Genomic DNA, 19978 nt, shown 5'->3' with positions numbered 1-19978 from the left:
AGCGACTGCCTTCAGCTCAGGTCATGATCTTGGAGTCCCGGGATTGAGTCCCGCATCAGGCTCCCTGCTCAGCGGGGAGTCTGCTTCTCCCTCTGACCCTCTTCCTTCTCGTGCTCTCTATCTCTCATTCTCTCACTCTCAAATAAATAAATAAAATCTTTAAAAAAAATAAAAAGGAAAAAGAATCCTGTCTCTGCCTAAACCTCTGCCCGCCGTTTAACACCCACTGGCGCATCTCGCCTGTGGCAACTGTTACTATAATGTAATGTTTTAATGGCGATTTCCTCCTCCCTTATTCCTTCTGTGTTTATTAATGGAATTTTTCCTTAGGGAAGAGTTGTTGCTTCTCCCTCATCTATTTATTCGTTCTTTATGTAATTACATTAGTACGGACTCATGGCTATTTCCTGCATTTTCCAGCCACCGGGAGCTCTTCTGATACACTGGTGGGTTCAACGACCAAACTTGAAGCACATCCTTACTTTGTGGGACCTACCAGAGGATGCCCCGGGCTCCTCCTGTACCGTCCCTGCCCAAGACCTGGAATCATCATTTCTACAGAGACCCCTGGCTCCTTTTTTTTTTTTTTTAAGATTTTATTTATTTATTTGACAGAGAGAGACACAGCGAGAGAAGGAACACAAGCAGGGAGAGTGGGCGAGGGAGAAGCAGGCTTCCCGCGGAGCAGGGAGCCTGATGTGGGGCTCGATCCCAGGACCCTGGGATCATGACTTGAGCCGAAGGCAGATGCGTAACCGACTGAGCCACCCAGGCGCCACCCCCAGCCCCCAGCTCCTTTTATTTAGAAAATAGTATTTGGAAACTAAGATCTGGGCACTAGGTGTACCTATTTTTATTGGGGTTTCCCTGCTTCCAGCCCTTCTCCGTGAATAGAGCAAAGAACTATACATAGGTGTTCGAAATCACCCATACACACACACAGCTATATTTTCGTATCTGCACGTGTCCACATTTACATTTTGTCTCTTTTTTGATAAATGTGTCCATACTGATAGCTTTGATTCAGTCCCACAAGGTTTATTTCCTACTTTCCTTACTTGTAATGTTTTCTGAAAGTGAGAACTTGGCTTTCATTATCTAAAACATAGTTACTTAGTTTTTCAACCCTAGAGTACAAATGAAGTAGTTTCAGAATTCCTAATCTATGTGCTTTTTTTTTCTTTTTTGGCGGGGAGGGGCAGAAGGAGAGGGAGAGAGAGAGAGAGACAGAGAGAGAGAGAAACTCAAGGAGGCTCCACACTCAGTGCTGAGCCTGACTCAGGGCTCAATCTCATGACACTGAGATCACGACCTGAGCCAAAATCAAGAGTCAGACGCTTAACCAACTGAGCCATCCAGGCACCCCCATATGCTTTTGAGGAGAAAAAAAACAAAAACAAAACAAACCAAAACTGCCAACTGGAATACAGTGTTTGTGTATAGTTCTCCTTGTCTTTTGCTTTACAACATCAGTCAAAACAATGTTTCCAAAATTACTTAGACGAATGCCTTTCTTCTCCATTCTCTCAGTGTGGTGGTGTGACCCATCGGTAACAGTTAGATTCCTTTGTTTTCATGTGGCTCAGTCTGCACTCTGTCTATACCCCCACAGCCTAGCTATTTTTTAAAAATTTACATACAGTAAAATCCACCCTTCGGTGCAGGGTTCTGTGGGTTTCGACAAGTGCATGGAGTCACGTGTCCACCGCTGCAGTTCATACAAAACCGTTTCTCAGATCCGCTACCCATTCTGAAAGTCCTTCACAAATTCTTGAGGCAAGTCCTTGTCAAAAAACACGGTTAGAACCCATTTTCTTCTCCAACTTCGTGGCCTGTCTTTCCGTTCTCTTGAAAGTGTCTCCCGCAGAGCAGAAGTTTTTAATTTTGATAAAATCCCATTTGTCAAATTTTTCTTTTATGGAGCTTGCTTCTGATGTTATATCTAGAAACTCTTCCTTGAGGTCACACAGATTTTCTCCCGCATATTCCCCTAGAGGTAGTCTGGCTTTATCTTCTCCATTTTGAGTTCATTTTCATGGAAGGTGTTGAGGTTTGGGTAAAGGTTCGTTTGCCCACAGACATCCAACTGCTCCAGCACCATTTGTTGAAAGGACTATCCTTTCTCCACTGAATCACCTTTGCGCTTCTTGCCAAAAATCAGCTAAGTCTATTTGTGGAGGTTTGTTTCTGGACTCACTCCTCTGGTCCGCTGATCGACGTGTCTGTCCTGCACTAATACCGCCCACTCTATCTTGCCTAATGCAGCCTTACAGTAAGGCCCGAAGTCAGGCAGCGAGTTCTCCAACAGTGCTCTTCCGTTTGAGAAATGTTTTGGCTTTCCTAGTTTGTCTGCCTGTCCATTTAAATGCTTAGAATCAGCTTGTAAATATCTACAAGAAAGCCTACTAGACTTGGAAATAGGGATTGCTCTGAATCCAGATCAAATTAGGGAGACCTGACATCTCAATCACACTGAGCCTTCCTGTCCACGAACACAGTGTCTCTCTCCATTTACTTATTTTTTTGTTTTGTACTTGTCAGCATACAAATACAACACATATTTTGTTATTTATACCTAAGGACTTTTGGGTGCTACTCTAAATTGTATTTATGAATTCTGAATTCCAGTAATTCATTGCCAACGTAAAGAAATACAACTGATTTTTGTAGGCTTTGTTATCATTCCACCTTGCTTAATTCATTTATCGGTTCTAGGAGCTTTTTTGGAGATTCTTTGGAAATTTCCATGTAGACAATCAGTCTTTGTAAATAAGGTCTCATTTCTTCTTTTCGTATCTGTGTGCCTTTTATTTCTTTTTATTGACTCACTGCACTGATGACAACTTCTCGAATGATGCTGAACAGGAGTGGTGAGAGAAGACATTTTTGCCTCATTTCAATCTTAGAAGAAAGCACTTAGTAAAAAGCCTTTTAATTTCTTAGAAGATAGCTTTGTTGTAAATGTTTACAAGCTGATTCTGAACGTTTTTCACCATTAAGTATGTTTAGCTGGAGGTTTGTGTGGATGCCCGTTATCGAGTCAAGGAAGTTCCCTTTGATTCCTAGTGTGCTGAGAGTTTTTATCATAACTGGACATTGAACCTTGTTAAATGCTTTTTCCATGCATATGTTTTTTTTTCCCTTCAGTCTGCTAATAACACTGGTTTTCACATGTCGATCCAGCCTTGCATTCCTTGGATAAAGGAATCCCCACTTGGTCACAGTATATATATCCCTTTTATAGACTGAAAGATTTGATTTGCTAATATTTTGTTGAGTATTTTTGCACTCAACATATCCTGAAGGGTAGCGGTCAGTGGTCTTCTTGCAATGTATGTATTTTGTTGTGGTATTCCATGATGCTGGCCTCATAAAATGGGCTGGGAAGCACAGTCTTATCTTTTTTTTTTTACGATTGATTTATTTATTTTAGAGGAGAGAGAGAGAGAGAGAGAGAGAGAGAGAGAGCAAGTGGGGGGGAGGGGCAGAGGGACAGGGAGAGAGAATCTCAAGCAGATTCCCTGCTGGGCGCGGAGCCCAAGCCAGGGTTTGATCTCACGACCCTGAGACCATGACCTGAGCTGAAACCTAGAGCTGGACACCCAACTGACCGAGCCACGTAGGCGCCCCGCATGGTCTCATCTTTTATTTCCAGGAAAAGATGGCATAGTATTTTTTTTCCTTAACTGTCAAAAAGGTTCATTAGTGAAAGCATCCGGACCTGAGTTTTCTTTTCTGGACGGTTTTTGAATACAAATTCAATTTCTCTGACACATGCACAGAACTCCAGGTTCTTCTAGTTTTCTTTCTTGAGTGTTCATAGTTTACATCTTTTAAGAAATTGGTCTATTCATCTAAGTTGTAGAATTTATAGGCTGCGTATTGTTTGTAACATGCCCTAATTATCTAAGATTTTTTTTTCAGCTGTCAGGCATTATATAAATATGAATACTGAATTTTTGCTATCTCATTAGGACTGCCATAAAAATCAGCCACAATCACAAATAAAAATACCCTTAGACGGTCCTCATTAAACAGGTGATACGTGGTATCCTCGCCCCTTCCCCCACCAAGAATAAGCAGGAAGCAGCCTTGGAGAGTTTGCCAAGCTCGTTCTTCTCTCCCAGCAGAACTATTTCAGGGAAGCATGGGGACACAGTCAGCTGGCAAGGTCAAAATCCCTGATGATGCAGGTAGGGGCTCTGTGCAGGGGGTCCCGGCCCACCTCTCCATGACCCTCAGCCAGTCCCTTCCCCTCCTGCTGGCTCTCAGCAACCCCATGTATAAAATAAAATGGAGGCTGGGATCTGTCCTCAGAGATGGATTCCCGCCACCTACCCTCCATCAGGGAAGAGCTGGGGGTGGCACCTGAGGCCCACAGGGCCCCTGTGATGAGCAGACCTCACCGTGGGCCATGGCTACCTCTCAGCTCCTTTCAACACAAAGGCAAGCGTCCCTGAGGGAAAGGGTCTGATTGCTCAGCTCATATCCTAAGCGAGTATGACCATCACTAACACTTCTTAGTGGGACTTGATACTTTAAAAAAAAAAAAATGCAGGCTCTGTGCTGTGTTCAGGCCAGAACGCAAATCAAACAGTGGTTAAGATCGGAGCTTTAGGGTCAAAAGACCTGGTTTGGGGCCTGCCTCAGCCAGACTCACTCCTTCATTGAAGAAATATTTCCTGAACAGCTACTGTGTGCCAGGCTCTGTCGTGGGCAGGGAGATGAAGTGTTTAAAGAACCCCCGGGCTCTGCCAAACAGAGACAGTCATGAAATAAATACTCCCAATTTACAATGGGATGAAAGAGTTCTCCCCCACCCCCCAGCTGTGGCGAGGGTTCAGGGGTGATGCAGGTAGATCACCTGCTATTGGTAGGTCCTCATCAAAGGGGTGCTGCCTAGGCTCAGTTTAGAGAGGGAGAGTTGGGAGAAGAGACACTGGCAAAGCCCATCCAAGGAGGGGTCAGGCTCAGCCCATCCGGCTTCACCAACGAAGCCGACACATAGCGTGGGCTCCAATGAAGCCCAGCAAACAGGGCAGATCTGCAAGCAGCAGGCTGTCCCCAGCCACTGAGACACCAATGTGGCACCAGACACATGTCCCACAGCTGCAAGCAGCAGAGGGATAACCCAAAACACTTGGGAACAGAGATCTTGCTCAGAGGAACCCCAGCCAGGACGGCAGCCTACTCCTACTGGTAGAAACGAAATGGGCCTCCCACCCTGGCTTGACCTCAGGGGTGACGGCTGTGTGGCCGGGCAGGATCTGGACAACCACACTGGGCTTGAGAAGCTTGGTGACTTCTAAGAAGAACACATGTCCTTCATTTCCTCTCTGCATTCTTTTGTTATCTGGTCAAGTTAGGGTACTAGGGAGGTGACAGCAAAGCACATGGCCTTTGGAGGGCCTGAGGGGCCAGGGCCCTGGATCCCTGTGTGATCCCGAGCAAGTTACTGCACCTCTCTGAGCCTCAGTTGCTCATCTATGAAACTGCACTACTGATGCTCAGCAGGGGGCTATTGGGAGGATTACGTAGGAGTGTACCCTACAGGGTTGAGCATAGTGCCTGATTTATAATAACTGGTTAATAAATAGCAACTGCCATTATTATTATTATTTTTAAATGCCAATTGATCTGGCTGTCCTCAAAGGAACAAATAAGGTTTTATGATCCATTCTGTGACAGGGGCTAGAAGCTGGGGCAGGCAGGGGGCAGGTGCAAAGGAAAAAGAGAGGTCTAAAGGTAAATGCTGAAGGGGGAGTTAGCCCCTCCTGGGAGGGTGGGACAGCTCCACGCTCCACCCCGGCCACCCCCAGGCTAAGTGCTGGGGAGTGCCTGACCTCCTCCCGAGAGCTTCTCCCCCTGTACTTGACTTGCCCTCCCCTGGACTCAGAAGCAAAGTGAGCAGCTGGAGGCCAGGCAGAAGGCAGCGTTTTCCACCCCAGGAAAGCTCTGCCCAGCAGCAAGGAGCCCTATTGACAAATAAAGCCTGTTCTTGGCTCCGCCACCCACCCAGCCAAGCCCCTTTATTCCGTTTCAATATGCCTGATTCCACTGACAGCACATTGGCAATGAATGGAATTAATCAGTCCTGGATGCCCGAGCGAGTGTGGGCAGGTGTTAGCACATTCGAGGGAACTTGGAGGGGGGACGTGAGACAGTGGTAGGGAATTTAAAGTGCTTTCCTGCAGCGGGAACCGAAGAAGGAAAGGCCTCTTCCGGGGGAGGCATTTGATGAGCAAATAAAGCCTTTGACTGCCTGCCACTGGGGTAGCAAGCCGAAGTGACCAGAAAACTTCCATGGAATGTTTTTCTGCTGCCTTGTTTCAAAACAGGCACGGCTCTACTGTTGCTGCTTTCATGCTTATAAAAGTAACATTCACTCCATTCGGACCCTGCGCAAGGATGCAAAGAATAGTGAAAGTCGTCCGTCATCCTACTGCTCTCGGATAACCATGCTGACATGTTGGTACAGTTCGGTGTGGCTGTTTCTCCGTGTTCTCTGCACATATTTTTACACACATCTACAGTCTGAGTGAGATCCTGTTAGGTCAGCGGTTTTGCAGCCTGTGTTCCCCACTTAATAACAGACCTTGGACATCCTTCCCTATTACTAACTGCGGATCCTGAGCATCATCTTTTCACGGCTGCACGGTCTTGGGTGAACTACACGCCCTGTGTGAGCAGGCTCTGTTCACTTTGTCCGCATCATCTGGCACCTTCTCCCCACCTGGCTCCCTGCATTCAGCCACACTGGCCTTCCCCTGCAACCGGGAACATTTCACTCCCACTGACTTAAGCATTTGCTATTCTTTCTGCCTGGAATTCTCATTTCCTCCTTTATATCATTAATTTTCTTCTCTTCTTTTAAATTTCAACTAAAATGTTTCTTCCTCCAGGAAGCCTTCCCAGATATCCAAGATCAGAGCCGGTCTCCCCTGTTATATACCCACATGGTTCCATGTGCTTTGCCCTCTTATTATTTATCCTGATTGTAAGCACACAATTGAGTAATTCCACCCCTGACCCGCCCTGTCTTCCCAATAGAAAGTAAGCTCCTGGAGGTCAGAGACTCTATCTGTCTTGCTCAGCTCAGAAGTGCAGGGCGAGCACTGTGTCTGGCACGCAGGAGTCCTCAGTATATACCTGCTGATTAAAAGGAAGGTAGAGAAGGAGGGGCAGCCATGGACACTCACTGCCTTCATGTAACGTCCACTCTCTCCCGCCCTCCCATTCTCCCTTCCTCCCTTCCTTCCTCATAAAACACCTGCCAGAAGGCTACCTGTTTCGCCATCTCTCTGTGGCTATGGGGACCCGCAGGGTTCCCCTGAAGGGGAACGGAGTACGTTCCTGGTGTCTGGGCACCCTCTGGTTCTCTCGGGCCAGGAAAATGTACAAATCTAGGTGAAAGCCTCCAAAATCATCCAGCCCAACTATTCAGCTACTTGCCGTCCATGCGTTAGAAAGAGTTTGACCTGCAATTCCATGAACCTCCGTCTCTTCAGCTGTAAACTGGAGACTGCGACACCTATTATCACCAGGAGGGTAGGCAGTGGAGCCTAGCGGTTAGGAACATGGAAGGGAGGGAGTGGGGGGGGTAACCGGGTGATGGGCATTAAGGAGGGCACGTGATGGAATGAGCCCTGGGTGTTATGTACTACTGATAAATCACTGAACTCTATTTCTAAAACTAATAATGCGCTATATGTTAATTGAATTTAAATAAAATAAAATAAAATTATAAAGAAAAACAAGGGAAAAAAAAAGAACACAGACTTAAGAGTGTGCTGGGTGGGCGCAGACCTAGCACGTCTTAGCTGGGTGACCTTGGGCAAGTTGCTAAACACTGCTCCCGAATCTGCCACCTATAAAATGGGGACGAGAATATTCCTTTCTCACACCTTGTCCTAAAAATCACGTAACACTGTGAGGTGTTTAGCACAGTTCCTGGCACAGTGACTCCTCAGTAAATGGACAACATGATAATAAAACCTGCCATCTGCCAGTGATGAGAGAGACAGATGCAGAGACAGAGACCAGGAACGTGCCCAGGGCTCTCAGGCCAAACCCTAACATGTCCTCTCCCACACTCCCTCCCTCTTTCTTTTAACATGGATTCAGTCAGAATGCATCTGCCACCAACAAAGTATGGAATATGCTCATACATTTCCTGTCACAGAGGACACGGCTCACATCATCACAAGCATTCTCTCTACGAGAGACCAGAGGAAAATTGCTCTCAGGCCTCAGGAAGAGGAATAACCGCGCTTCTCAAGCACGGGTGGTCTGTTTTCACCTCACAGACGTCTCTGACCTGCTTCCGTCTTTGAACTGGCTGCCAGGAAGCTCAGAGCCACATCTGCGGCCTGCCTGAAGCGAGTGTTCTGGGAAAGACCCTCACCCTGGCTTCATCCCTTTCTGTCAGCCCCCGTATTTCTTCTCTCTAATCTTCTCACTCATTTATTTAAAAAAAAAAAAATCCTTATTCAGTGCTGAGAAACTGCCACTCATTTTTTTTTGAAATTGGGGGTGAGTGAGAAATAAATGGAATTAAAACTGCACACAGGTCAAATGAAACGTGGTCGGCTGAAGCAGACATTAGTGGAAAAACTGGTGACCTGAAGAAAGTGTATGGTTTGTTGAATAGCATCGTACCAACGTCAGTTTCTTGGCCTTGACAGACGTACCATGGTTATTATATAAGATGCTGACGTTAGGGGAAGCTGGATGAAGGATAAACAGGAAATCCCTTTGTGACTTCTCAGTAAATCTAAAATTATCCCATAATAATGAGCTTCTTTAACAAAACGTGCGCACGGGCTACTGGGAGATTGTTTCCTCTTGGGAGTCCCCCTCGAGGTGTCATCATTACCTGAGAACACGGCATGCGCTCTGGGGACCCAGGGGCATTTCAGAATCAACCAGACCCAACCAACGTTTTGGAGCCTCTACCCCCAGCCCAGCTGGCCAGGTGCCGAACACAGTTCTAGAACCAGAATCCCGATCCCCACATGGGAGTCCCACTAGCTGCGTGATGCTCTGAGTCTCAGCTGCTGTACCTGTAAAATGGGCTAACCCGAGAAGCTGCTCTCACAGGGGTGTTGTGGGTATGTGATTTAACGGCAGAAAGCACGGGAGAAACAGGAGCTTGTCTCAGGCTGTCGGGGCTGCTGTGCAAAGCACGGCACAGTGGGTGGCTTAAAACGAGCAGACATTTATTTTTCACAGTTCTGGAGGCTAGAAGTCTGGGGTCAGGGGCCAGCACGGTCGGGTTCTGGTGGGGACCCTCTTCCCAGCTGCAGACTGCCCATTGCTTGTGGCGAGGGAGCTCCCGTGGGGTCCCTTTAATAAGGACACGAATCCCATTCGCGAGGCTCCACCCCCATGACCTAAGATCCTCCCAAAGGCTCCCCCCTCCTAAAACCATCATGTTGGGGGGTAGGGATTCCACAGATGAATGTAGGGGACACATGTATTCAGTCCTTAACAGAGACACTCAATAAATTTAATCTTCCTTATTAACGTCATCGTCAGCTCGTACCTCCTCACTTCCTTTTAACAATCCTGAGAAAGAGGTGTCATTTATGATGCTTATCTGGGAAAGGGAAGGGAAGCACGGACAGGTGGAGGGGCTCTCCAGGGTCACCCAGCTATTCAAGCAAAAACAGCAAAGCTGGGATTTGAACCCAATCTTCCGGACTCCAAGCCCAGAGCTCTTTCAACTGCATCGTATGTCCGAAAAGTAGCTGAGATTGTGAAGACACAGTCTCATCTCGTGTTCCATCCCCCAGCCATCTGGTTACCCATGGTCAAACCTTCTGGCTCCCTCAGGGACACCCCTTTCCTCCCCAGCCCCTCTACCCCCAACCTGTCTCATTCTGCAAGGTGGGCTCAGACGCCACCTGTGCTCACGGTCACTGCTCCCATCGCTGCTGCCTTGGCTTCCCTGGCATCAGGATTTAGCCCAAACACACGCCACCATTTATTTAGGTGATCTGTCTCCTGGGCCCAGCGTCCTGTCCCTGCCTCGTTCACTGTCCCTGCCCTGCAAAGCCCCAAGCAAGCTCTGGCAGTGGGAACGGGCCAGTGTAGCGGCTAAGGCCACGGGCTGTGGACCAGATAGTCCTGCTCTGCAACCCGTCGGTGGCGTGACCTTGGCAGGTCGGTGTCACCTTCTCTACGTGTCCGCCTCCCCCACTGGAAAACGTGGGTCGGAGCTACCTCGCCCGAGGGGCAGTCTGAGGGTTCAATGAGATCTGCGTGAAGTCCATCATCAGTACCTGGCCCACGGTCAGCCTTCTCCAAAGCGCGAGCTAACAATACTATTTCAGCCGTCGCCGGCTGCCCTGATGGACCAGCAGCCAGGAGCCGCTGGGTGCAAGCGCAACCCAGCTCCTGCTTTCTCCACTCTCCCTTCTCTGTGCTCCGCGATGAACCTGAGGTCAGGGCCACTGCAGCCGCCGGCGGCATTTGCAAACGCGGTGATGAACTCAGCTGGTCTGCCGCCCAGCAGCATGTGGGAGGCTGCCCTGCTCCGAGGACTGCTGGGAGATGGGCTCGGGAGGTGGGGGCAGGCCCCTGCTGCTTGCTCTGGGCATGCAGCCAGGGAGATCCTGGCTGCGACCAGTCCTCGGGGGTGGGGGGGCAGGGGTGCTGACTGCCCTGCTGCAGGTCTGACCGAAAATCAGTTGCAAAGAGCTCCACACACAGTTCCTTCCCTCCCTCAGCCCCGCACATGCAGCCCTGGCGCCCATCCCCGCCCGTGGGAGTCCAGCCGCTCACCTTGAGTCCACTGCTTTCTGCTTCTGAGTCCGGGTCCACGCCGGTGACGTAAATGCCCAGGCCGTACTCAGCTCCCCCGCGGATTGTGAGACCCAGGGACCGGCCGTCCCCCAGCACCAGGTTCACCTGCAGGAGGGACAGGAGATCGCTATTCGAGGGCCTGGAGGGTGACGTAAACGTCATGGGGGGCGGCACAGCAGGCTCTGGAGTCCCTGGCCTACCCCAAAGGGCACGTGGGTTCAGGCCTGGAATATTCCAGATCCTCTGCTCCAGCCCTGCCTCCAACTTGCTGAGTGACCTTGGCGGAAGTCCCTCTCCCTCCCGGGGCCACAGCTATAAGTGCAGAAAAAGAAAGGCAGTGAAGGAGGCGACCTCTAGAGATCCCCAGAGAGATGTGACATTTCAGGTTTTTACATGTTCCCTCTGCTGTGGGGGCCACAGACCCCCCCCAGCTGCCCTTCACCACACTCTTCAGCCAGGGAGAGCCTACTCAGGCCCCAGGCTCCTTCACCTTCCATCCTCCTTAGGATCAGGGCTAAGTGCACTCCGCCTCTCTGGAGATCTCCCATCAGCCAGGGCTCCCCTGCCTCCCCTAGGAGTCTCCTGCTCTGCCACCCAACCCAGTGGCCCACAGCAGTGAGGCCTCCAGCTGCCCTTTCTTCTACAAACACAGGAGCACCTGCCGAGCGCAGAGCCGGTGCTGGGCGAGGGGACCAAGAGGCAGCCCAGACCCAGTCTTGCTCCCAAGGGTCTCAGCAGAAGGGCACAGAGACCAGGAAGCAGACCTTCACAGGACAGTGTGACCAGAGCACGATGGGGGCGCTCAGCGGCCACAACGATGCAGAGAAGCTGCAAGGTCCTGACTGCGAGGGAGGGTGGTGGCTGGGGGGGCTTCCCAGAGGAGGTGACATCGCTGATGAGGTTGGAGGGTGAGCAGGTCAACCGGGTAGGGGCAGGGCAGGGGTGCAGCTTACAGGCCAGCACACGTCACTGCTTGGCCGTAGGGGAGCATGCTTTGCTCAGTATAGGATGGTGGCGGTGAGTTGTTGTGGCCAAGGCAGGGAGTGCTGGGGGGTAGTTGGGGGGTGGCTAGGGAGGATAGGCAGGAGAGGCTGGGGGCAGATTCAGGAAGGCCCCATAATCCATGAAGGAGCCTGCAGGAACATGCAGGTTAAATGTGGCTTGAGTACAAAAGAGGAATTATGGAACAGGAGAGGTTGCCCCCAAAGAGCTGAAACCTACCCCAAAAGGATAGAAAATATCCCTGAACAGGTTAAGCCCCAGGGACATGGAAGACGCCCGAAGAGAGCGCAGTCTGCCCACAGGACAGTGGGGGGCACGGGTACCTGTCAGCGTCACAGGAGGACGGAGGTCATGGAGTTACAGAAGCCACCCAACCAGCTTTCTGTTTCCAAAAAGTTACTCATCTAAGAGTTACCAAGGGCTTGGTGCCATCATCTGAGCCTTTTACATATATTATCCCACGTAATTCTTCAACCACCCTGGGTGGAGGTGATGAAGAAGACAGATTCAGGTCTAAACTGCCGGATGGGGGGAACCACTGTGTGACCTTGGGCAAGTTACTTAATCTCTCTGTGCCTCAGCCTCCTCACGTACAAAAGGAGGATGAAAATAGCCCTATAAAATAGCCTTATAGCCTCATTCTATGGAATGGGTCACATTAAGAGACAAACATAGGCTAGTTTCTGGCCCACAGTGAATGCTTGATTAGCCACTGTTGGTTCCACTTTGCACATGACAAAACCAGACAAGGTCACATAGCCACAGCTGACTCCTGCAGGCTGGCAGACGTCAGGAGGGAGCCTAACAGACGGAGTGCCTCTGGGGCGTTTGGTTCTAGGACCGCAGGCTCTGGGGGTGGCCCCAGCCCCTTTAGGCCGGAGTCGGCTCCCCGGTTTGCTCCTCAGGCAGGAAGACCACATCAGAAAGGAGAGCATCTGTGAGGCCCACGTTGCTCTCAGGGGGCACTTGGGATCGGTCACCCAGAACTGTCAGAGAGACAGATGTTCTGCAAGCAGCAGGCTCTGAGGACGGGCTTGACAACGCAGCCCTTGTGATCTGCCCCTCTCGGCCCAGTACAGAGCCGCGGCTGGGAGAGCTTCAAGGTGACGCGGGTTCGAGGCCCGCCCTGTCTGCAATCACACACAGGCCTGGGCCCCCAGGGTGTGATAGTGTGCTGGTTACAGGCGTAGGCTCCGAAGCCAAACCTCTGGGGTTCATCATGGCAGCAACACTTGCTGGGTGTGTTACCCTGTGCGGATGCCGCCGCTTTCTCCTTTCTAAAGACGAGACTTTACTGGATTGTTGTTAGGGAGGAGTGGGTCCCCACAATTGGAGCATTTAGCATTGTGCCCGGCACAGCACAGACACTCAGAAAACCCTGGCTGTTGTTCTTATCTTCCCGGTGCCCCTCGCCGGCCAGCCACGGGGCTCGCTTGCACAGACAGGGGTGTCCTGGAAAGAAGGCCGAGGCGTCCCCCCCGATGCTGCTGCCTCAGAGGCTGGGACGGGGCGTGCACTTGGGCTGTGGCTGGTGTTCGCTCCACTCATTCACCCAACCCCCCAAGTCTGGGCCTCATGCTGGGCACAGGATCACAGGAGCATGTGACGGGGTTCCTGGCCCCAGGGCAGGGGGTGGTGGCTCACAGCGGAGTCCCTGCCAAGAGCTGCCTCCTCCCAGAGCAGCCACCCAGGGACCGGGAGAAGACAGCAGGCGACAGCCCCACCCCTGCCTCAATTCAGGACAACCTGTGGGCCCAGTGCACCCCCGGTGCTCCTGCGGGACCAGCTGAGGCCTGAGCAGGGCTCGTGTCCCAGCCACTGCGCCCCCGGCCCAGTCCCGTGTGCCCCGTGCCCCATTATCAGCGTCGAACCCAGGGCACTGCCCTGCTGTGATGATAAATGACCATACACTTAGCAGCTTCAAACAGCACAGATTTATTATCTTACAAGTTCTGGAGGTTAGAAGTCTAAAGTGAGTAGACAAGACTGCATTCCTTCTAGAGGCTCTTAGGAGGGGACTGTTTCCTTGCCTTTCCTAGCTTCCAGAGACCCTCTGCTTTCTTTGGCTCATGACCCCTTCCTCTATCTTCAGAGCCAGTGGGGTAGCACCTTCCCACCTCTCTCTGCTCCAGGCAGCACACCCCCTTTTTCTGACTCAGACCCTCCTGCCTCCTTCTCAGGACCCTGTGATTGCACTGGGCCCACCCAGAGGATACAGGAGACTCTCCCCATCTCAAGAGCCTTAACTTATCCACATCTGCAAAGTGTCTTTGGCCACGGAAGGGGACCTCTTCCCAGGCTCCAGGGAAGAGGTGGTGGGCGTCTTGGATCATCATTCTGTCGACCACAGACACTCCCTTAGAAACCTCCTCAGGGAAATCTTGGTCTCAGAGTCCATTCTGGGGAGCCTGACCTCTGTCGGAGTATCCCAGAAATATGACCTCTGAGCCGTGAAGACCTAGGGGGTCAGCCAGGGAAAGGGCGAGGGAAGACAAGAATTCTGGGGGCAGGAAGGCATGCAAAAGCTCAGGACCCAGACAGAGCACAGCCCCCAGGAGTCCCGCAGGGTTCTGTTTGGCTAAAGCAAGACAGGGAAGGAGGGAAAGGACAAGATTAGCCAGTGGGCGGGGAGGGGGGGGGGCCATGAGCCAGGCCGAGAAGACTGGGCTTTAGGTGAAAGAGAGACCTGCTCAGATTCATTCGGATTTTAGGAAGACTACCGGCCAGCAGAGCGGGCCGCTTCCTGGAGATCCTTCAGGAGAGGGTGTGCACCTTGAGACAGTAGCAGGGTGGGAGTCGGGGAGGCAGGGCTCAGATCTGGGGGAGCTCAGTGAGACCAGCTGAGGACGGAGTGTGCAGCTCCCACCCGATCCCCTGCCACGCCCGCACAATGCACCCCTTCCTCCATGCTCTGCCTTCAGGGCTTGGGGTCCACACACCAAGGCTCCAGCCCAGCTCAGTCCCTCCCCTCCCCCACCTGGGCTCTCCAGCTCTAAGCGCAGAAGATTCTGGGAGGAGAGAGCCAAGAGGAGCCCCACGACAGCCAGATGGCAGCGACTGTCTGCCTCCTCTGAACGCCGAGGATGGAAACACACCTCCCCACCTCCCCGCTACCTCCCTGTAAATCCGTTACGTGGGAATAAAACGGAGCCTGTTTCACAGGGCTGTAATAATAGTTCTATCAACCACAGGGTAATCTGCCTCAATCATTGGCTGGAATTCAACCAGCGTTTGGCAGGAAAAAAATTCACCTACAGGAAAGGACACTGAGCTGCACAGCAAGAAAAACACCACTCCCACCGATAATATGAATAACTCATTAAACTAATTACTCGATAAACGTACTATTTCCTGAATCCCAGGCACTGGTTGCATTACCCCCATTTAATCCTTTCTCTTCCTCTGTGGTTTCTGTTATCATGCCCATTTTCCCACTTGCCCATGAGGACACTGAGGCAGGAGGGGTGAACTGACGTGGCCAAGGCCACACGGTCAGCAGCTGGCCAGCCTAAGTCATTTAACCAGCATGCTACGCTGCCTCCCCCAGCCCTGAGAGTTCAAGTCCTGAGTCTGCCCTTTACTCCTGGGAAACCAGGGGGCAGGGCCCGCTTCGTCTCTGATTTTCACAGTTTTCCCTGTCAGTAAACTGAGAATCAAACAATGTACCTGGGACAGGCGCTGCCGCCACCCCCCTTCCTGCCTTGCCCTAGAACCCTGCCCCTGTCCAGGAAGCAACAGAGCAGCCCCCAAAGATGAAGTCACTCTGGGCCAAGGCTGTTCCCCTCTACCACGAACGTGGGTAGTCTGGGCCTGTTCTGGCCAACGGACATGATGGAGGATGTCTGCTGGCGGATGCTGGGAGCAACTCTCCCCTCAGAGAAGAAAGACACATAGGCCCAGGATGAGAAGGGCCTTCTGCCTGCCCGCCCAGCTTCCACTCTGCTTTGGACACAGCTGTGATGGCAGGAGCAGTGGCTACCATTCTGCAACTGTGAAGCAATAAGCCAAAGACAAAAGCCAACAAGAGGAAGGACAGACTCACCAACAAACCACACCTGGGGCCACCTAGCCCCACACTCCTCAAGGCATCCTGTAGCCTGGAGATCCAGCCCCGGGCAGGGTGGATATATGCATGATGACTCCTTCATGGACCTCAGATCTTATGTCACCTTCTCAGGGCCCCTCCCTAGAATTACCCCACTCATATACTGCCCCCATGCCCTTTACTTCTTTTCTTGTTTATCCCATTTACTATATACTATACATCACTTATTTAAACACACACACACACACACACACACACACACACACAGGAACATAAGCCTTTGAAGGTAGTCATCCTTGGCTATTCCCTGCTGTATTCCCAATACTCAAAACAGTTTTTGGCCCACTGTAGGTACTCAATAAACATTTCAGGGTAAAAAGATATGAAAGGTACCTAGCACCTAGTTGGCATTTGATACATGATGGTGGTTACTGCACTTAATGACCACACCCCAGGCACTGTGCTCTACACTTCTGCACGTGGCTGTCAACCCCTGAAACAGTCCCACATGGCCACTGTGACTATCCCCATATCGTAGAGAGGGAAGCTTAAGTGACTAACCCAAGGGCAAGTGACTTGTCTAAGGTCACACGGTCAAGAAGTTCAGGAACCAGGCTTCAAACCCAGGCCCAAAGTCCCTGCTCCCTCTGTACAAGGTTGGGCCTCAGCCTGAGCCAAGGGGCAGGTAGCATCTTGTCTCTATGGCTGATGAACTGAGTCTGGGGCAGCTGCCACTGCCAGAGTGGGGTCTGATCACTCAGCCTAGAGTGGGGGCCAAGGGCCAGAGACACCATGGTAGCCTTGGACTTGCCCATTTGCTCAGGGAAAAATGTCCCAGGTGGGTGACCCTTGGGCCTTATAGTTGGCTGCTCCTGACCCATCGTTCTCCTAAGCGAATCCCAGGTGCTGACCAAGACTCCTGGTGCGGTGAGCAGCCAGGCCCTGCTGTGAGTCCAGCCAGAGGGGGCCTCTCCTGAGGCTGTGTGCAGGCCAGGCCTGAAAAGCCAGAGCCAGAGGACACTGGAGGAGGCAGGGGGAGAGCGGGGGAGGCTCTTACCCCTCAGGCACCAGAAGGTAAGGAGGGCAGAACTTAGGATCTGGGGACAACTTGGCCCCACCACTCATAGGCTGTGTGGCCTGGAGCAATTCATTCAGCCTTTCTGTACCTCCATTTTCTCATCTGGAAAATGGGAATATTGCTACCATCTGCAACTGCTCTCAGATTTGGCTTCAGAGTCGAATGATTCTATGCAATCTCATTGAAATTTGAAAATGGGAAGCCGCTGGGAGTCTGGGGTTCTCCTGTGCTGGTTGCTGGCATGCATCACCCAATTCATAACCCCTCTTCAAGAAAAGAGGATGGCAACGTATGTGTGGCCTGTGGAAACAACAGAAGCGGGAGAAAGAGTCTCTTCTGAAAGCCCTTCTCCGTTTCTGTAGGGTGTTCTGCACGTGCCTTCCCAGAGCGACTGCCCCTTCGAACTAAGAACCCAAGAACAGCTGCTTGTGCCCCAAAGCTCAGAATCAATGGCAGGTCGGTAGGGAGGCACTGACCTAAAAACACTACGCTCATTCCCTCCACCCTGAAGATGGCCCGCGACCCACCTCGCTCTTCCTTCTCTCCCACCACATCCCAGCCCTGTAAGCACGTTCAAACCACCCTCTGCTTCAAGCCATGTGAAATAATGAGCTTGCCCCCTGCCCCCCAGCTCAAGAACAATCTTACTCTGAACAGCCCACAGAGAGAAGGCCATCAGAGCCCTGGAAACTTCCCCAAGGCCTGTTTCCCACCTTTGAGATTCATCTTCTAGAACCAGAAACATCATGATTGGCTCCAGGGGCTCTTTTGGTTTTATCTTTACTGCAACCAGTCCCACTTCCCTTGAAGGTGAGCTTATAGCACCCCTTTTTCCTCCCACTTTCGTAAAGGTCTTTGCAGACCTGGAATGGATGTCACCCTTGTTCCCCTGCTGGCCAGGAGAACACTCAGTGAGTCCCTGCCACCTACAGGAAAATGTCTGTGAGGCACACACACTCCTAGCCCACCACCCCAGCCCTGCACTCTGTGCCCCAACTGTAACTCTCACATGACACCAGCACGGGGGGGGGTCCCCAGACCCACCTGGTTCTTCCTAACCTCCCTCCCCCACTGCCACACCTTTCCCTCTGCCTGGACCACTGTTCCTGCCACTGCCATGTAGCCAAACTCCAAAGGCTACTTCCTCCAGGAAGCCTTCCCAAATCTCTAGCTGGCAGGATCTCCCTCCTCTGCACATCATAGCACCCTCCCTGTCCCTTTTACAGAGCATGCATCACATAGGACCTTGGGGCACCTCGGCTTGCCTCCTCTGGGCTCCTCACGCTGGGGAGGCTGCCAAGGGTGATGTCAGCACAGAGGGCTTAGAAAGAGACAGATCTGGCCTTGCTCCTAAACTCCACCCCTCCCAGCTGGGTGCTGTCATTGCTCTGCTGTGGCACCAAGGTCCGACGTGAAGACTGGGGAAGAACTCATACCAGCTCACACCCATTAGCATGGCTGCTATCGAAACAAACAAACCCCAGAAAATACCAAGTGTTGACAAGGCTGCGGAGAAAGTGGAACCCTCGTGCCCTGTATGGGGGGAATGTAAATTGGGCAGCCACTGTGGAAAAACAGTCTGGAGCTTCCTCAAAGCATTAAAAATACAATTACCACATGCTCCAGCCACGTCCTTTCTGGGTATTTCCCTGAAAGGACGGAAAGCAGGGTCTCCGAGAAATACTTGCACACCCACAAATAGCAGCATTATCCCCAAGAGCCAAAAGGAGGATACCACCCAGCTGAACAAAATCCGGTCCCTCCGTACAGGGGAATGTTATCGGCCTTAAAAGGGAAGGGAATCTCATCACGTGCTACATCCGGGACGAACTCGGGGGTCATGAAGGCAAAGTGAAATAAAGGAGTCAGAAAAAGACAAAATACCGTCTCATGCGAGATGCCCGGAGTGGTCCAATTCAGAGACACACAGTAGACTGGTGGCTGGCAGGGGCTGAAGAGAGAGGCAGGGCGACTGTCCTCTAACAGGTTTGAGTTTGGTTAGAGTAAAAGCATCCTAGAGATGGGGTCACACAGCAGTGCGCACGCACCTCATGCCACTGAACTTGGTACCATTTAGAATGGTGAAGAAGATATAATATATGTTATGCGTGTTCTGCCACAATTTAAAAGAAACCCCAGAGCGCTGGGATTCTACCACCCTGCCCCTAAGCCATTGTTCAAGGTTTCCCAGCAGGGAGGGCCCCGGTGGGCTCCACCCCAAGGGCCCCAGCTAACCAGGAAAGAACCCCAAAGAGGAAAGCCTGACACCTGCTGAGCTCGGATGAGTGTCACCTCCCTTGTGGGTAAAGGAGAGATGAACAGAGACAGAGAACGTGCCTTTCCTCCTTGGACAGTGACGGGTTGGGCAGCAGTCCCCAAGGGCACACGGTGGCAGGTGTTCATGCCCCCACAACAATGCCAACTGGGGAAACAGATGGCCACATCCTCCTCTGTGACTTTGCAAAGAACAGTGTGTGAGGGTCTGATCACACAGGACTCAGATTCACACCCAGCAAGCATTTAACGAGCTGCTACCATGCCCCGGGCTGTTGGCAAGGTGTTTTCGTTGTAATTCAGTCATTCATGTAATAAATACTGAACGCCTATACTGTGCCAGGCACTGATCCAGGCACTGTGAGTTTACCAGGGCACAGAACCAACATCCGTACTGCCGTGATGCGTACACAGTGCTGGGGAGAGCAGCCCCTACCATTGTGTCCATCTTGCAGAGGAGACCGAGCCTCAGAGCAATTGGGCAACTCGTCCAACGTCACACAGCTGGCAAGCGGCGAAGCCGGGATTTGAATGCAGGCAGGCAGCCTGGCTCCGGTGTCTTAGCCACCCTGTCATACTGACGCTATCCCGTGTAACCCCCCACAAGTGTGTTCCTGTTTATTGCAGCCGTGGAGGCTGAGGGATATTCTGGACTGGCAACCCGGAGCGATGAGCCCTGCTGCACCCTGCCCCTCTTCGCCTCCCAGGATGTGACTGTAACCTGAGAGCAGATGGGTCTGATTCCCAGAGAGTTACATCTGTTCTTCCCTTCT

At 51.7% G+C, this 19978-nt stretch overlaps 1 protein-coding gene across 1 annotated transcript in view; it reads right to left on the bottom strand.

Annotated features, from left to right (window-relative positions):
- Positions 1 to 19978, bottom strand: part of WHRN (whirlin) — a 96449-nt gene that overhangs the window by 49775 nt on the left and 26696 nt on the right. The window contains 1 exon segment of the mRNA XM_027616764.2: positions 10786 to 10911. Coding sequence (XP_027472565.2) covers positions 10786 to 10911 — 126 coding nt within the window.

Source organism: Zalophus californianus, chromosome 13 (genome assembly GCF_009762305.2).
Source record: "Zalophus californianus isolate mZalCal1 chromosome 13, mZalCal1.pri.v2, whole genome shotgun sequence".
In the NCBI taxonomy this organism is placed as follows: Eukaryota; Metazoa; Chordata; class Mammalia; order Carnivora; family Otariidae; genus Zalophus; species Zalophus californianus.
This window is presented reverse-complemented; position numbering and strand designations above follow the sequence as displayed.